We start from the raw sequence: 14843 nt of genomic DNA, 5'->3' as shown, positions 1-14843 counted from the left end.
AAAATTGGTACTGGAACACAATCCAGAAAAACATGGCTGGGTACTCCGCATGGTAGCAGTAGTATAGCATATGTTCGGTAGGCGCCTTTGAAAATCCTTAAAGTGACTGGTGCCCAACTTTGCACTCACATCCCACAACCGGCTAAGGACTCATTCCTGAGGTGACAGGTCAGCCCACCCTGCCTCTGAAGTCCCCCACATGATCCTAGGGGTCAGAGAGATGCTACGCACATGTAGGGCAAAGTAAAATAATTGCCTAACTCGCCAACTTATTAGAGCTTACACAGGGCTATGGACTACATCCCTACTCTTATATGACAAAACAGGCACCAATTCCATCCCATGGGAGATTGGGATTGATTCACACACTCACCCATTCCCAGATGTGCGGGGTATTTCATTTTGCTTTGGGTGGTTAAATGGAGGAGAGAAGGAAAACGTTGAGGATGTACTTCTGGGGATGGGAAGATTTAAGTGACCCTTTTCTTTTGCCTCAATGGACTAAAGAAAGGGTCAGTTTAATTTAGAAGCCCTTGGTATGGCATTCCCCAGGTGTCTTTGTATTGGAGTCTGGAAGACCTGACCTGATACATGGTGATATGCCTTTCCTGCATGTTCAGCAAGCTAGACCATTCCCAAGCTAGATTGTCTCCTAGGTGCCCAAGTTGAATGATGTCAGGATGGTAGACATGCTCTCTGTAGTAGTCAATAAGAGTCAAACCCCTACCTGGCTTTATATACCCTTTAGATATCCCCACCTTAGATAGTGGCCTGCCCAGGGTAGAGGGCTTTGCAGCACAGCAAAAACAGGTACATGTCACCAGCAGACACGAAGGGGGTTATTCAGGAAGCAACCCGAAGGATCAGCCGTAGCTTCGGCTGATCCTTCGGCTAGCTTCGGCCGCCAGAGCCCTTCTGTTCAGTCGAACCGAAGGGCTGCTGTACGGGCTCTTCACTATATGCTTTGGCTTGAATGAGCCGAAGTGACTGCCGAAGTGGGGTGACTGAAAGCCTCACAACTGACAGCTGGGCGGAGCCAGCTGTGATGTCACGGCTGGCTCTGCCCAGTTTACAATGACAGATCAGCGTCCCCAGGATACCTGGGGACATTGAACTGTCATTAAACAATGACAACTTGGTGGAGCTGGCCGTGATGTCACGGCCGGCTATGCCCAGTTGTTATTTATTGGCCGGGACCTGCTAGAAGACTCTAGTAGGTCCTGGCCAATAGGAAACAGTTGAGCAGAGCTAGCTGTCACTGCTAGCTCCGCCCAATTGTTTCTTTTTTTTAATCTTTATTAGTTTTTTAAAATGTATCATTCATTTACATTTTTAACCTTTTTTCCAGTTTTTCTACTCTGCTTGGTACCACAACGGAATAGCCGAGCCGAATGCCGCTCAGCAGAATTCGGCTATTCACTCACTGCCATTCGGCCCCTATGAGAATAGACCGAATAGCCTGCCGGAGGTTCGGCTCAGCCGATCCATATGTTGGATCGGCTGAGTCGAACTCCTTCACTTCGGCTCAGTCGAACATGCTGAGCATGTTCGGCTGAACCGAAGACAGCCGAAGCAAGTCGATATACGTCTGAAATCAGCCGTACAAGCCTGAAGTGAATAGCCGAACAGCGTTCGACTCTCTTCACTTCGGGTGGGTTATTCACTCGGCTGCCTTTGGCAGCTTTGTGAATAACCCCCTATATTAGCAGATGGCATTGTTGGAGTGAATATCTTTAAAATTCATCAGAACTGCCGCCAACATTCTCCACTATTGTTAATATGTAAAAATATAATGTATTACCGATGGAGAATGGGATAAATGCATCATTCTTCTTAAAATTGCCTTTGGAATCAAGAAAATGTTCCGGGTAAAACTCGTAAGGTTTTTCAAAGTAACGTTCATCTCTCAGAGAAGAGGAGAGCACTGGGATGACTGTGGTTCCCTGCAGGAAAAATAGGTACCAACAGGTTAGTACACAACAGAAGAAGGTGTTGGCCGATATGTACACACAAAGACATGATTCTATGACTTAGGGCTTGTTCACACCACATTAAGAACACGTGACACAGCAATGCCCGAGGTCCGGTGTAAAGGCAAAAAAATAGTGCATGCATCAGACCATGGGCATTGCTGTACCACGCCTTCTGGTGCAGTGGATCTCACTGCGGGTGGGAGGCGTGGCTGTAGTGTCATTGACTTGAATGGCAACACCACGCCCCCTCCCGCCCCAGAATGCGGGAAGCTTTTATTATGCATTCCAGCCACTAACCGTGCTGGAACGTACTGGATGTGGTGTGAAGAAGTCCTTCAAGCCCAACTCCAGGGAAATGTAAAAGTTTCCCTGCAGTGGGGCTGCCCCGCACTACAAGCGTTAACTGCTCAATTATGCCAAGGGACAGGAAAAACCTGTTTGTTTTTTTAACAACATTTCTTTAGTGTGAAAAAAGAATACAAATTAGTAATGACACACTATATCCAGATCAAAATACAAAATGAGAGCAATGCAAACAGCATAATAAATCAACAGGTACAAAGGCAAATGGTAGTATGACATGAGCAAAGGAATGCATACATCCGTTAAGCTTTACAGTATATAGGGCATGTGTCTTGAGCAAACTAGGAAAAACCTGTTTTACTTCCTGATTCCCACACCCACTGGCTCCCTCCTGGCTGCTGGACCTGTCCCCGCAACCTCTTCTTCCCTAACTCCAGCAGCCTAAGGACCACTAATGTCATCAAGTACAATGCAGGCTTTGTAGCCCTACAAAGTATGTGAGGATGCCAAGGGCCAATCCACATCTGCAGCAGAGGGGAAGAGAAGAGTGCTGGCTTCCGGGGGAGCGGGGATCAGGTAAGGGCAGTGGCGTAACAGTCACCATAGCGAGCCAGGCGGCCGCTATGGGGCCCCAGGGCACAGGGGGCCCCGGCCAGGACATCCCCCTGATGCCGTTGTTAATATGTAAAAATATAATGTATTACCGATGGAGAATGGGATAAATGCATCATTCTTCTTAAAATTGCCTTTGGAATCAAGAAAATGTTCCGGGTAAAACTCGTAAGGTTTTTCAAAGTAACGTTCATCTCTCAGAGAAGAGGAGAGCACTGGGATGACTGTGGTTCCCTGCAGGAAAAATAGGTACCAACAGGTTAGTACACAACAGAAGAAGGTGTTGGCCGATATGTACACACAAAGACATGATTCTATGACTTAGGGCTTGTTCACACCACATTAAGAACACGTGACACAGCAATGCCCGAGGTCCGGTGTAAAGGCAAAAAAATAGTGCATGCATCAGACCATGGGCATTGCTGTACCACGCCTTCTGGTGCAGTGGATCTCACTGCGGGTGGGAGGCGTGGCTGTAGTGTCATTGACTTGAATGGCAACACCACGCCCCCTCCCGCCCCAGAATGCGGGAAGCTTTTATTATGCATTCCAGCCACTAACCGTGCTGGAACGTACTGGATGTGGTGTGAAGAAGTCCTTCAAGCCCAACTCCAGGGAAATGTAAAAGTTTCCCTGCAGTGGGGCTGCCCCGCACTACAAGCGTTAACTGCTCAATTATGCCAAGGGACAGGAAAAACCTGTTTGTTTTTTTAACAACATTTCTTTAGTGTGAAAAAAGAATACAAATTAGTAATGACACACTATATCCAGATCAAAATACAAAATGAGAGCAATGCAAACAGCATAATAAATCAACAGGTACAAAGGCAAATGGTAGTATGACATGAGCAAAGGAATGCATACATCCGTTAAGCTTTACAGTATATAGGGCATGTGTCTTGAGCAAACTAGGAAAAACCTGTTTTACTTCCTGATTCCCACACCCACTGGCTCCCTCCTGGCTGCTGGACCTGTCCCCGCAACCTCTTCTTCCCTAACTCCAGCAGCCTAAGGACCACTAATGTCATCAAGTACAATGCAGGCTTTGTAGCCCTACAAAGTATGTGAGGATGCCAAGGGCCAATCCACATCTGCAGCAGAGGGGAAGAGAAGAGTGCTGGCTTCCGGGGGAGCGGGGATCAGGTAAGGGCAGTGGCGTAACAGTCACCATAGCGAGCCAGGCGGCCGCTATGGGGCCCCAGGGCACAGGGGGCCCCGGCCAGGACATCCCCCTGATGCCGTGCGGGCTGCCTGGGTCACTATGGCATTTCAGGCTGCTGGCTGTCACTGGCGGCTGTGAGGAGAAACACGCAGCAATTCACATGTGCAGCGGCGCGTACCTCCTCACAGCTGCTAAGTCGATGATAACCAGCAGCTTCGGGGGAGGTGGCTGGGCCCGTCACCGGCAGCCATGGAGGAGGCGGGGCCTAGCGATCGAGGAAGCAGGTCATAGCGATGGGGAGGCGAGCCTGGCGATCGAGGAGGTGGGGCCCAGTGACGGAGGAGGCGGGGCCCGCAAGCGATCGTGGAGGAGAAGGAGGCGGACAGAGGATCGGCCAGACAGCTAAGAGAGCTTCACCGCCCACCTGAGACAGTCTAGCCCTCCTGAGAGAGTCTATGGTGGGCTCTGCAGGGTCACCCTCAGGTGGGCTGTTTGGGTTATCAGGTGGACTTATCTAGAAATCACAGGGCCCCATACAAGATTTTGCTCCAGCCTTACCTCACACAGTTATACAGGCTCCTCTCCTGTACTGAAATGGCTTACTCGTTCTGTAGGTATTCGGCAGCCAATGATGATGTAACTCCTGCGCAAGAGTGCTGGACTTGCAACTTACTGGCTCCATTCTTAACATTGGAGCCAGTAATTCTTACAGATAGCAGGAGTGATTAAAGTGACACTAAACTCAGGAATTAAATCTTAAAAATACATACAAGCAACCTATTACACAAAATGTCTGTTATTTGTGTATCACTCGACTGTAGATCCTCCAATCATCTCTGAATTGGTGCAGACACTGTCCTTCCTTCTGGAGGGGGTCTACTTTTGTTCCCCGTGGTCCCTGTGTGTGTTGTAGTCTATCCCAGTGAGCTTGGAGGGGTGACTACTTTACAACACACACAGTGTTGAGGAGCAAAAGTAGCCCGACTCCAGAAGGAAGGACAGTGTCGGCACCAATTCAGAGATGACTTGCAGATTTACAACGTCTCTTCTACCAAAAGCTCTACCTGCTAGCGATGTAATTTACTTACACTGTATATTTAAGGTTAGATCCGCATTTACAGTGGCACTCACCTTTGGAATAAAAAATCCCCTGAAGGTGACATCTTGTGACGTTTCATGTGGAAGACTTCCCGGTACAATATCGCCATACCGTTGAATCTCATGAATGACGGCGTTGGTGTACGGCATTTGCTTCCGGTGCTCTAATGTAGACTGAGCTGTGCCAATAACTTTGTCTATTTCATCTTGTACTTTCTCTGTTCAGAATTAGATACATAGATATATATTATACATTCATGACCTAGATACTGTATCTTTTGCAGCCTCGCTATATGTTTTATAAAAAGGTTTACTTTACCTGGGACCATAGGCTTGGTGAATATCACTGACAAATAGACAGTCACCTTCTGTTTTATGGGGACAGTGCTGAACTGTATATTGCTAATGTAGCACCCGCCTGACCCCAATAGGCCTGTAAGACTATACTCGGCCGCTCGTGTGATACTGCGCATGCTGCATTTTCTGGAAACATGAACTAATGCGCTGGATTTATTTGAACCAGCTTGACCTGTGGATCATTGCTGAACTATCTTTCAGCTTGTGTGTGTTGCGTCCTGTTTCTCTGCCCGTTTGTTACCTGTTGCCTTGACCCATATTGCCTTTGACTATGCCTGATTGCTGCCTGCCCTTGACCTCTGTTGGCTCCTGGATTATGCTTCTCTCTTCTGCTCTGTACCTCACTGCCCGATTGGTGTGACCTTGGTCTGCCTGACATTGTCCTGCTTCCCGCTGTGCACCACGCTGACCTTCCGGCTGTATCATGGTCCTGTTCCTCCATCCTTGGAAGCCAGCTACTGGACTGTGTCCTGGCACGGTGTCAACACACCCTTTGGCACCTGTGCTGCTCTCTGTCCTCTCACTTCCTTTCTCCACTCTCCGGGGTGCGGGACAATAGTTGCAAGGGAGGCATCCTCAAGTAATTTGGTCTTCAACCAGGTACATGATAGTACCTTTAAGCCAAAATGTCTGAGACCGAGAGGAGTGCCTCTCCCGTTGAGGCTTTGTGCCAGCAAATAGCCTTCCTCACCCAGGAGGTGAAGAATTTACAAGAAGGGTATTTTCAACTTGAAGGACACATGACAGCTGTAGCCTCCTCTGTTGCTACTCCAGCTCAGAATCTTTCACCTTCTGTACTGCCAGCTGCAGCCCCTGCTTTAACAAATCCAGCTCCAGAACCCCGTTTACCAACACCAGAATGATTCCTTCGGTAGAAACTTCTGCTGTCACTCATTCAACAGAAGTGGAACCCATGCATCTGTGCCTTGTACAAGCCTCTCTGACTCCTGAAGAAAGTCAACGCTGCTGCCGCAATAATCTGTGCTTGTATTGCGGGGAATCTGGCCACTTCCTGCGTGGCTATCCATTTCGATCTAGTAAGTCCATTTCCTCCATCAGTACATCCAGTTGCTTTGCTAAGAATAGTCTTTCTTACCTCACTCTCCCCCTTTCTCTACAGATAATGGGAAGAAACATCCAGGTGACAGCCATAATGGATTCTGGCTCTCCTCCTCAATCAATTGCAGACCACATCAGGGTCCACATGCATTGCCTCCTCCAGGCTTGATGCCTAGGCAGCATTTCCATTTTTGAGCATTCCTCCCACTCACTAAGTCCAGGGGGCAGAATGGAACTGAGCACATGGCAATCTCCCGGGTATATATGCTATCCCCCAGCATGCACCACTGGCTATGAAACTTCTAGTGATTGGCTGGTGAAGACATAGACACTCAAGATGTTCCTCTATTGGCTATCCCACTCTGCAGCAGGGTCACACCCCACTCAGGCAGTTACAATCAATAACAGAACACCTCAAATTAACCAGAAAATAGCCAACTATAAATAAGCCAGACTGAATACAGTACTAGCAATGCTAAATTTCTAGTAGCCACTCCACAGAAGGTGATAGGGTGATAGGAGCCACACTAACACAAAGCACGATTTTCAGAGTCAGGTAGGTGATAACTATGAAAAAACATATTTCACAAGGTAAATCTTAATGGTGTGCCATGATATGGGGTCAGCCCGTGGCCAAACGCAATATAACTCCCATGTCTTACTTTGTATATCGGGATATTCAATCATTAGCAGGAGGGCCCATCTCAGAGTGGTGGATGTCGTCTCCATACCAGCAGCAAACAAATTGCCCACCAGGGCTGTTAAATTTTCATCGTGGTAATATAGAGTAGATTCTGGCTTCCCCTGCAGAAGAGAAATAGAAGATGTTGGGGCAATTAGATGCAATATAACAGGCATACTACAGCTTGTCAGTCTCATCTATTGCAGTGATCCTAGACCTAAAGCAACAGCCAACAGAATTCTCATGTGTATTTAAAGTGCAGCTAGAGTCCATGCACCCATTGTACTCCTGACCGCTCCTCCATTAGGAAAAAGTGGGTGCTGCGGTAGTCGACGGATGGCCACCGTCACTATGGTACGAAAGAATATGGACACCGGCACTCCAACGGCAGACAGATTACGTCTAATTATTGACATACATGCAAAAAACACTTAGTGCAATGTTTTGGGGTCACGTAGGATCTCCTTCATCAGGCAGAACAAGTGGCAAATGTAAATGAAAAACACAAATATATATATATATATATACATATATATACACACACACCATAACCAGTGAGCAGACCTATCACAGAGCCTGCTGTTGCCCTGTGAAGTCATAACGTCGTCACACTCCCACCATAATTCAAATCAGAGTAGAGTAAATACAGACAGAGCAGATCGATGGTCAAAGTACAATGAGAGTTATGTGGTTATCACACATGGCTATACAAGGCTATATACAGGACTAAGTGTTTTTTTGCATATAGCGTGTTTCCCCCAAAAATAAGACAGTCTTATATTTTTTTTGGCTCAAAAAAACACACTAGATCTTATTTTCGGGCTAGGTCTTATTTTTTTTTTTTTTTACTGTATAACAAGTCAAAGTTAATGCAAATCCAAATTAAATAATCCAAAATGGCAAAGTTAACAATAGGGTGATCAGGGGTGCCATACCTTTCCAAGTGCAATTTGGTAACCAGAAAAAGCAAAGCACACTTTCACTATCGATTCCTCACAGGCAGAGTGCATTTGGTATCACTCCGCCTATGACAGGAGCCGGCGCTATGGAGGAAACATCGGCTTATCCGGCTCTGGTCTCTGTGCTGCCGCCTCGCTTCCTCTAGTGCTGGCTTCATTGGCACTGCTGATTCTCTCCCGCGGCTCTTCACGTTCCCCCTTATGCCACCACCAGCCCTGGCAATGGTCACAACTAGGTCTTATTTTCAGGGTCTTATATTTTAGGAATTCCCAAAAATAGTATTAGGTCTTATTTTCAGGGAAACAGGGTATGTCAACAAATAGACATATCTATCTGCCATTGGAGTGCCAGTGTGCATATTCTTTCGTTTTAAAGTGCATGTGTGCCCAAAATAAAGGTATTAACATATTTACATATATTACAGGTATTACTTATTTACATATTCATAACAAGAGACACACAAACAAGCCCCCTTCTGACCTCTGTAGCTACAGGCACTGTGAAAAATTAATCTTTGAAATATCACACCCCAAACGCACTTCCCACCCACAGTTCAGTCGCCCAAACAGCAATGCCGTTTGTTCCATTGCAGTGTGACTTGGGTCAGGACGTAATGACCAAGGACAAATGTGGGTCCTGAGGTTACACAGGTTGAGAACCACTGCAATAGAGGTTCTGAAATCATAGCTCCTATCTCCTTATTTTCTCGGCAGCAGAAGTGACTTGGCAGCCTGGAAGCCCTCTAATGTAAACAAACAGCAGGTGCTCTAAGCTGATAGAAACTGACCTTAGAATCTCCTTTGGGATCTTTGTGGATTAATTACTGCACAGTTCCTGGAGCTATACAGGTCGCCGAGGGTTTTGAAGATGACACATATTCATCTTATATTTTGCCTTCCTTGCTTGCTCCAGCCCATCCCCATCAGCTTGGTATTAAAAGTTTTAAATAAAACCATTCTATTTTCATTGCATACCTTATTTAGCAATATTATCACCGTCCATCTGTATGCAATGCAGACAGATCATGGCTGGTGGGGTGGGGGGCTGGAAAGGTGATACTTAGGTTCCTGGAAACATCACAGCACCCTTCCTCAGTACTGCTCTTAACCTCCCTGGCAGTCTGATTAGCTCATTTTTTTGCCCCCTATTTTTTACTTTTAAATCTCCCACTGGTTCCGCCCCTCTGCGACGCGGGCGCTCACAAGGAACGGAACCCGGAAGACAGATGCCGGCATCGGCAGGAGGACACAGCGGGGCTCGTGGATAAGGTAGGTGACGCTACAGTGTAATCCCGAGTGTGGCTCGGTTTACCACTTTTGGTACTGAAAATTAACCTCGAGCCACACTCGGGATTACTGCCAGGAAGATTAAGAGCCCTCAGCCCTAATGCAAGCAATGGGCTTGGGAGGAGTTATTCAAATATCAAAATTATTATAATTATTATTATACAGGATTTATATAGCGCCAATAGTTTGCACAGCGCTTTAAAATGGTGGGCTAGTGTCAGTGGGTGTGTCTAGGCAGACTGTATTTGCATGCAAACCACCCTAGGAAATATTTACATGTGGTGCTGAGCCTCCATAAGTGAAAGGATTGAAATCTAACAAATGAAATTGGCAGGCCAGGGAAAGTCAGACTGGGAAAGAAAGGGCTAGATCATGCTGTAGGTCCTCCAGCCAGGAAAAAAGGCGGGCTCTATCTGACCTCCCACAGCTTCTAATGCACCTTGTGATAAGCTTGCAGCGTGCAGTGCAGCTGTTTTGTGCTGTTGTCCTCAATTGAGTCGCAAACACAATAGTATCCTGACAGAGTTTTTAACCTCACCTTGCTTTTCAAAACTAAATAAATAAATACAATAAACCAATAATTAAATTAATTAGATAAATGAATGAATAGTATTAAATATGCAAATTAAATAAATACATTAAATGAACTAATTAGATAAATTAATTAAACAAAATTAAATACATTTACCACTTGCCGCCCGGCCGATTATAAATGGCCGGATGCACAAGCTTAATGGCGGGTGGGTGTTTTTTTTAAACCGCCTTTCCCACCACCCAGTGCGTGCACGAGCAGGGAAACCGCACACATTGTTCACAGCTGATGAAGGCTGTTGCATACAAGCGTTCAAGTGGCTATACAGCCACCCAATCGCTTATATGGTGCCGGGGAGTGTGCCCCCCTCCACTGCTGCCGGATATCCTGGGCTCTGCAGTCCTCTGTGCGGGCCACTCTGGCTGGATCAAAGGGAGATCAGCACACTTTTACCAGCTGACCTCCCTTCCTATTTTTTTGGAATGCAGAAGCAATGTGTATTATATCACTTCCGCTTTCAGCCTGTCATTCCTCTGGCTGCTGTGGCCGGAGAAAAAGCTAATGAAACAGATCTCTGCTTCATCAGCTTATTTGGGGGCCCATAGGTAAAATTAGGGGTTAATAGACCCTTGATGTCTCCACAAAGAAGACCTGTCACTGAATCTGTGCTATCACATATGGGGCTTGTTACCCACCTATGTGATAACAATAAATGTAATTCTAAAAAAAAAAAAAAAGGTCACATATTAAAAAAAAAACATATGAAATATATTTTAAAAATTCTACTGTCCCCTGCCCCCACCCACACACCAACGTAAACACTCATTGGGTGCGCCTAGGTGTGAAAACGAGACACATGTCACATATCACTACAATCAAAAGAACGAGTGAGCGGAAATCTGTCCCCCAAAATATTGTATTAAATGAATTTCAGTACAGCGTTGCATGACGGAATCAATGTCAAAGTAACACAGCGCTGAATACTGGAAAATGGCCGGGGCAGGAAGGGGGTTTAACAGCTTGTTCTTCAAGTGGTTAAATAATCAAAATTTAATAACTACAAGAAATAAAATAAATATTTGGTCTGGCGTGTTTAATAAAATGTTGATATTGCTTTGTACCCACAGAAGTAACACACGAGACACGGTTCATTCCCTTCTACAGGCTAAAAGCTTTATATATTATTTTTTCTTCTATCCTAAACCATGAAAACAAAGCAAAAATATTTCGCACCCCAATTGATTTTTACTGAATGTTTTGCTTTGGTAATCCTTACCTCTTGTTGCTTGGCCAGGAATGTATCAATAAGGTTTCTTTGGTCATTCACATCCAGTTCTTTTCTCTGCTTAGTAAATGTGGCTCTTATAAAGCTCAGAAAATGTAAAATATTTTCATTGATTTTCTTGTGGCCTCCTGGCAGCAAGCCGACCAGAAATGGAAAGCTGTTGTAGAGCTTAAAAAGAAATGTATACAATATTAATCATACGTGAGATTATATATATATATTAGGGCTGTTAATGATTAACATTTTTGTGTTCGATGAATCGAATTTTTTTTTAATCGATTCATTTCGATTAATTATAATGCACATACAGATCCAACTACATTGGCCTATACACATAAAGCACAGCAATGAAGTAATAAAATTAACTAGGATCACACTAATCCTCTTCCATGGGGGGGGGGTTATTAATAAAGGACTTTTCAAACTGGTGTGTTGTCCTTATTTACTATGTTACTATTTATTTGGTAAATGAGTAAGGGTGACAACTACGCCTTACTCATTCACGAGGGGGTGGCGGAATCTGGGTGCCCCTTTATGATATGCCCCCAGCAATTGAGCTGCAAGTTTGAAAACAGACATCCCAACTCTCCCGGACGCTCCGGTAGTCTCCCGTTATTAGATAGCGGCTCTCGGCCGCCCGGGAGAGAAACACTTTCTCCCAGAAAGGTTTACTCTGCTCGATCGAGCAGAGTTAACCTGTCCCTGCTCTGTTTTTTGTTTTGTTTTTTTCCGACATCGGGGCCGCTGTCAGTCAGAAAAAAAAAAAAACAACAACAGCAGAGGAATGCATAGCTAGATTCCTATTGGCTATTTCCCTTTGCAATAGCCAATAGCAAACTAGCTATTGCACCCGCCCACTGCTGCTGTCAATCAGCAGAGGGGGACCTTAAGTTCTCCATCAGGTCCTCTTCTAGTGATTGACAGCACCAGAGGGCGGGTGCAATAGCCAGCTTACTATTGGATATTGCAAATTGAAATAGCCAATAGCAATCTAGCTATGCATTCCTATGCTGCTTTTTTTTTCCATTCTGACCGCAGCAGCTGCCAGAATACAAAAAAAAAAAAACCTGCAGATAGCAAGGGAAGCATTAGCTTCTTTGCTATCTGCCATCATTTCTCCCCCCCCTTCCCCCCTTAAATGAGAAGGGCACCTCCCTGATATTGCTTCTTTCAGGTTGGGATCCCTGTGAAAATGACTTGCTAAACTTTTGCTAGACTTGGGAAGCTTCACAATGTTGTTGCACAATTACAGCAAGTCTGCATTGCAAGTCTCCAGATCAACGTGCTTTGCAAAAGTGCTGTACACTCGCAGAGCTCTCGCTAAGACCTGCAGGACTCTTGCTGTAGACTTGCCAAGCAAATTTGCTACAAATACAAAAAAGTGTCAACTAGAACTTGTGCTGCGAGTGTTCTGCAAGTCTACAACCTGCCAGGTATGTGTGCAGCAAATTAGCAAGAATTACAATCTAAGGAATCTAAGGGCCAGCCGGTGTTCTGCCAGGGAACCCCTCATGAAAGTTCAAACTTAGCTGCCTGCTGACCCCAGGTCACGACCCCCAGGTTCACCCTGCTCGCAAGGAGAGTACCTGAAGACACTGTGCTGGCAGGGATGGATAGAGCAAAAGGAGATCCAGATAACGAGTCAAAAGGTCAGGGCGGGCAGCAGACAATCTTAAGGTGCCCATACACCTTACAATTTATCTGCAGATTTTCTGTGGTCAGATGGAAAAAGTGCTACAGATTGGCCCAGGTGGAGATTACTCCATCCACACAGTTTATTGTAGATGGAGGAATCTGTTGCAGCTTTTCCATCTGACCACAGAAAATCTGCAGATAAATTGTAAGGTGTATGGGCACCTTTAAAACAGGAGAACAAGCCGAGTCGGTACATGAATGATCAATCCACAGGCAATCAGGTCAGGAACAATAGCACAGAGGGGGCTTAGGAACAAGTGTTGCTCAAGCAACCTGAAGCGGCTCTGAAAGGGATTTAAATAGGGAGACAGATAGTAGGCAGGACAGAAAGTAGCAGGGGGTGAAGGTGGGGGTACAGTTCTAGTGGATGTTTATATAATATGGGGGGGGGGGCGAAAAAAATGTTCTGCCCCGGGCGCCCATAACTCTGGTTACGCCACTGAGGGTATATTAACCCTCATGTGTAGTGGGCGACACCCCTAGCTGTTAACACAGTGCAGCAAGAGGAGAGCACATGCTAGTGGAACCACAGGTGCCAGCAGATCCACAGCAGCAAACAGGTAAAAAAAAATGCAAAGCAGAGAAGCACCGATCAGCTCTGCAGCTTATCTGTGACAATATGTTTAATATTATTGTTAACTATTTAAAAAAAATCCTTAGTTTGCAAATATATATTTAGTACAAAGCAAACCCATGACAGGAGGATTCCAAAAGCATTATATGTTTTCAAAAGAGTGTGCAAAGCAGTAACTGCTTTCTTTCAGACTGTCTTTCTCTCTTGGTAACATTTATGAACAGAGCAACAGAGAGGGAGGGGAAGGGAGAAATCACTGCTCTGCTACTTACCCTGACTATAGGCGATCCCAGGAGTCTTACATTCTCATTGATTATATTCATAAGCTTCTGTATAGTTGGATCATCGTACTCAAATCTACGACTCAGTAGTATGGATACAATTATGTTGGCCACGGCCGCATTAAGGATGGTGTGATCGTTAAAGGGCTTCCCTGAAATGTGAACAGAAACAATGTTAACATTCAATTTCACTATTTGTTCAGATATATAAAAATAAACCGGATCTACTAAGTAAAACTAAAGAGTTTCTTTTTATTTTGCAGTGTATGCGAAGTATGAATTGCAACGTATGTTAAAGGAGAACTATGGGGTTAGGGCTTTTCCCCATAGTTATCCTAAGGGTGACGGGAGGACACAAACTAGCGTTCTCCCGTCACCCAAAGCTCAGTATACCCCGAGCTACAGCTCGGGGTATACTGAGACGCCGCTGCCGGGACTGATCCCGACATTGCTGTCGAGATCCACCCAGCTGCGGGATTGGCAGCTAGCTCTACCCTATCCAGAGGCAGAGCCAGCTGTGCGCGCACCCTCCCCCGTCCGTTCCGCCAGTCAGCGCTATAGGATTGGACAGGGGAGGGCAGAGAATCCCTGCAGGGAGCCCTGAGTGACAGTCACGGCTCTCTGCAGGGAGATGATCGAGAAGTGAGCGAGCGACGGTATGTGTTCGCTCACTTCCCGATCTACTGAGCCGACCTGTGACCGTTCCATTGTCACAGGTCGGCTCAGATTATGAGGCTGAGTGAAAATCACTCGCCTCATAATTCTCCTTTTAAGTCTTATTTACGTTGCGCAATGTCAGTTATCATCTACAAACTTTGTGTAAAAGATATTGTGAGAACTCGCTTCAAATGCTAGTGCTTCATGACTGAGGCCTTTTTTTCATTTTTTTTTTTGCACCCATGTTATTTTCCACATTTTAGGCCTGAAAATTACTTGAAACCCCCAAACATTAAATATTTTCTGAAAGCCAAGACCTATAGAATA

At 45.6% G+C, this 14843-nt stretch overlaps 1 protein-coding gene across 1 annotated transcript in view; it reads right to left on the bottom strand.

The window, feature by feature from the left end:
* LOC108798790 (cytochrome P450 2K4-like) overlaps positions 1–14843 on the bottom strand; it is a 28069-nt gene that overhangs the window by 414 nt on the left and 12812 nt on the right. The window contains exons 5-9 of the mRNA XM_018570573.1: positions 13851–14011; positions 11301–11477; positions 7227–7368; positions 5182–5366; positions 2981–3122 (exon numbers count right to left, since the gene is read on the bottom strand). Of these exons, the coding sequence (XP_018426075.1) occupies positions 2981–3122; positions 5182–5366; positions 7227–7368; positions 11301–11477; positions 13851–14011 (807 nt within the window). The remainder of the gene's footprint in view (positions 1–2980; positions 3123–5181; positions 5367–7226; positions 7369–11300; positions 11478–13850; positions 14012–14843) is intronic.

Source organism: Nanorana parkeri, unplaced genomic scaffold (assembly GCF_000935625.1).
Source record: "Nanorana parkeri isolate BGI_ZX_2015 unplaced genomic scaffold, ASM93562v1 scaffold1561, whole genome shotgun sequence".
In the NCBI taxonomy this organism is placed as follows: domain Eukaryota; kingdom Metazoa; phylum Chordata; class Amphibia; order Anura; family Dicroglossidae; genus Nanorana; species Nanorana parkeri.
The sequence above is the reverse complement of the archived record's forward strand: the minus strand, read 5'-3'. Positions and strand labels throughout refer to the sequence as shown.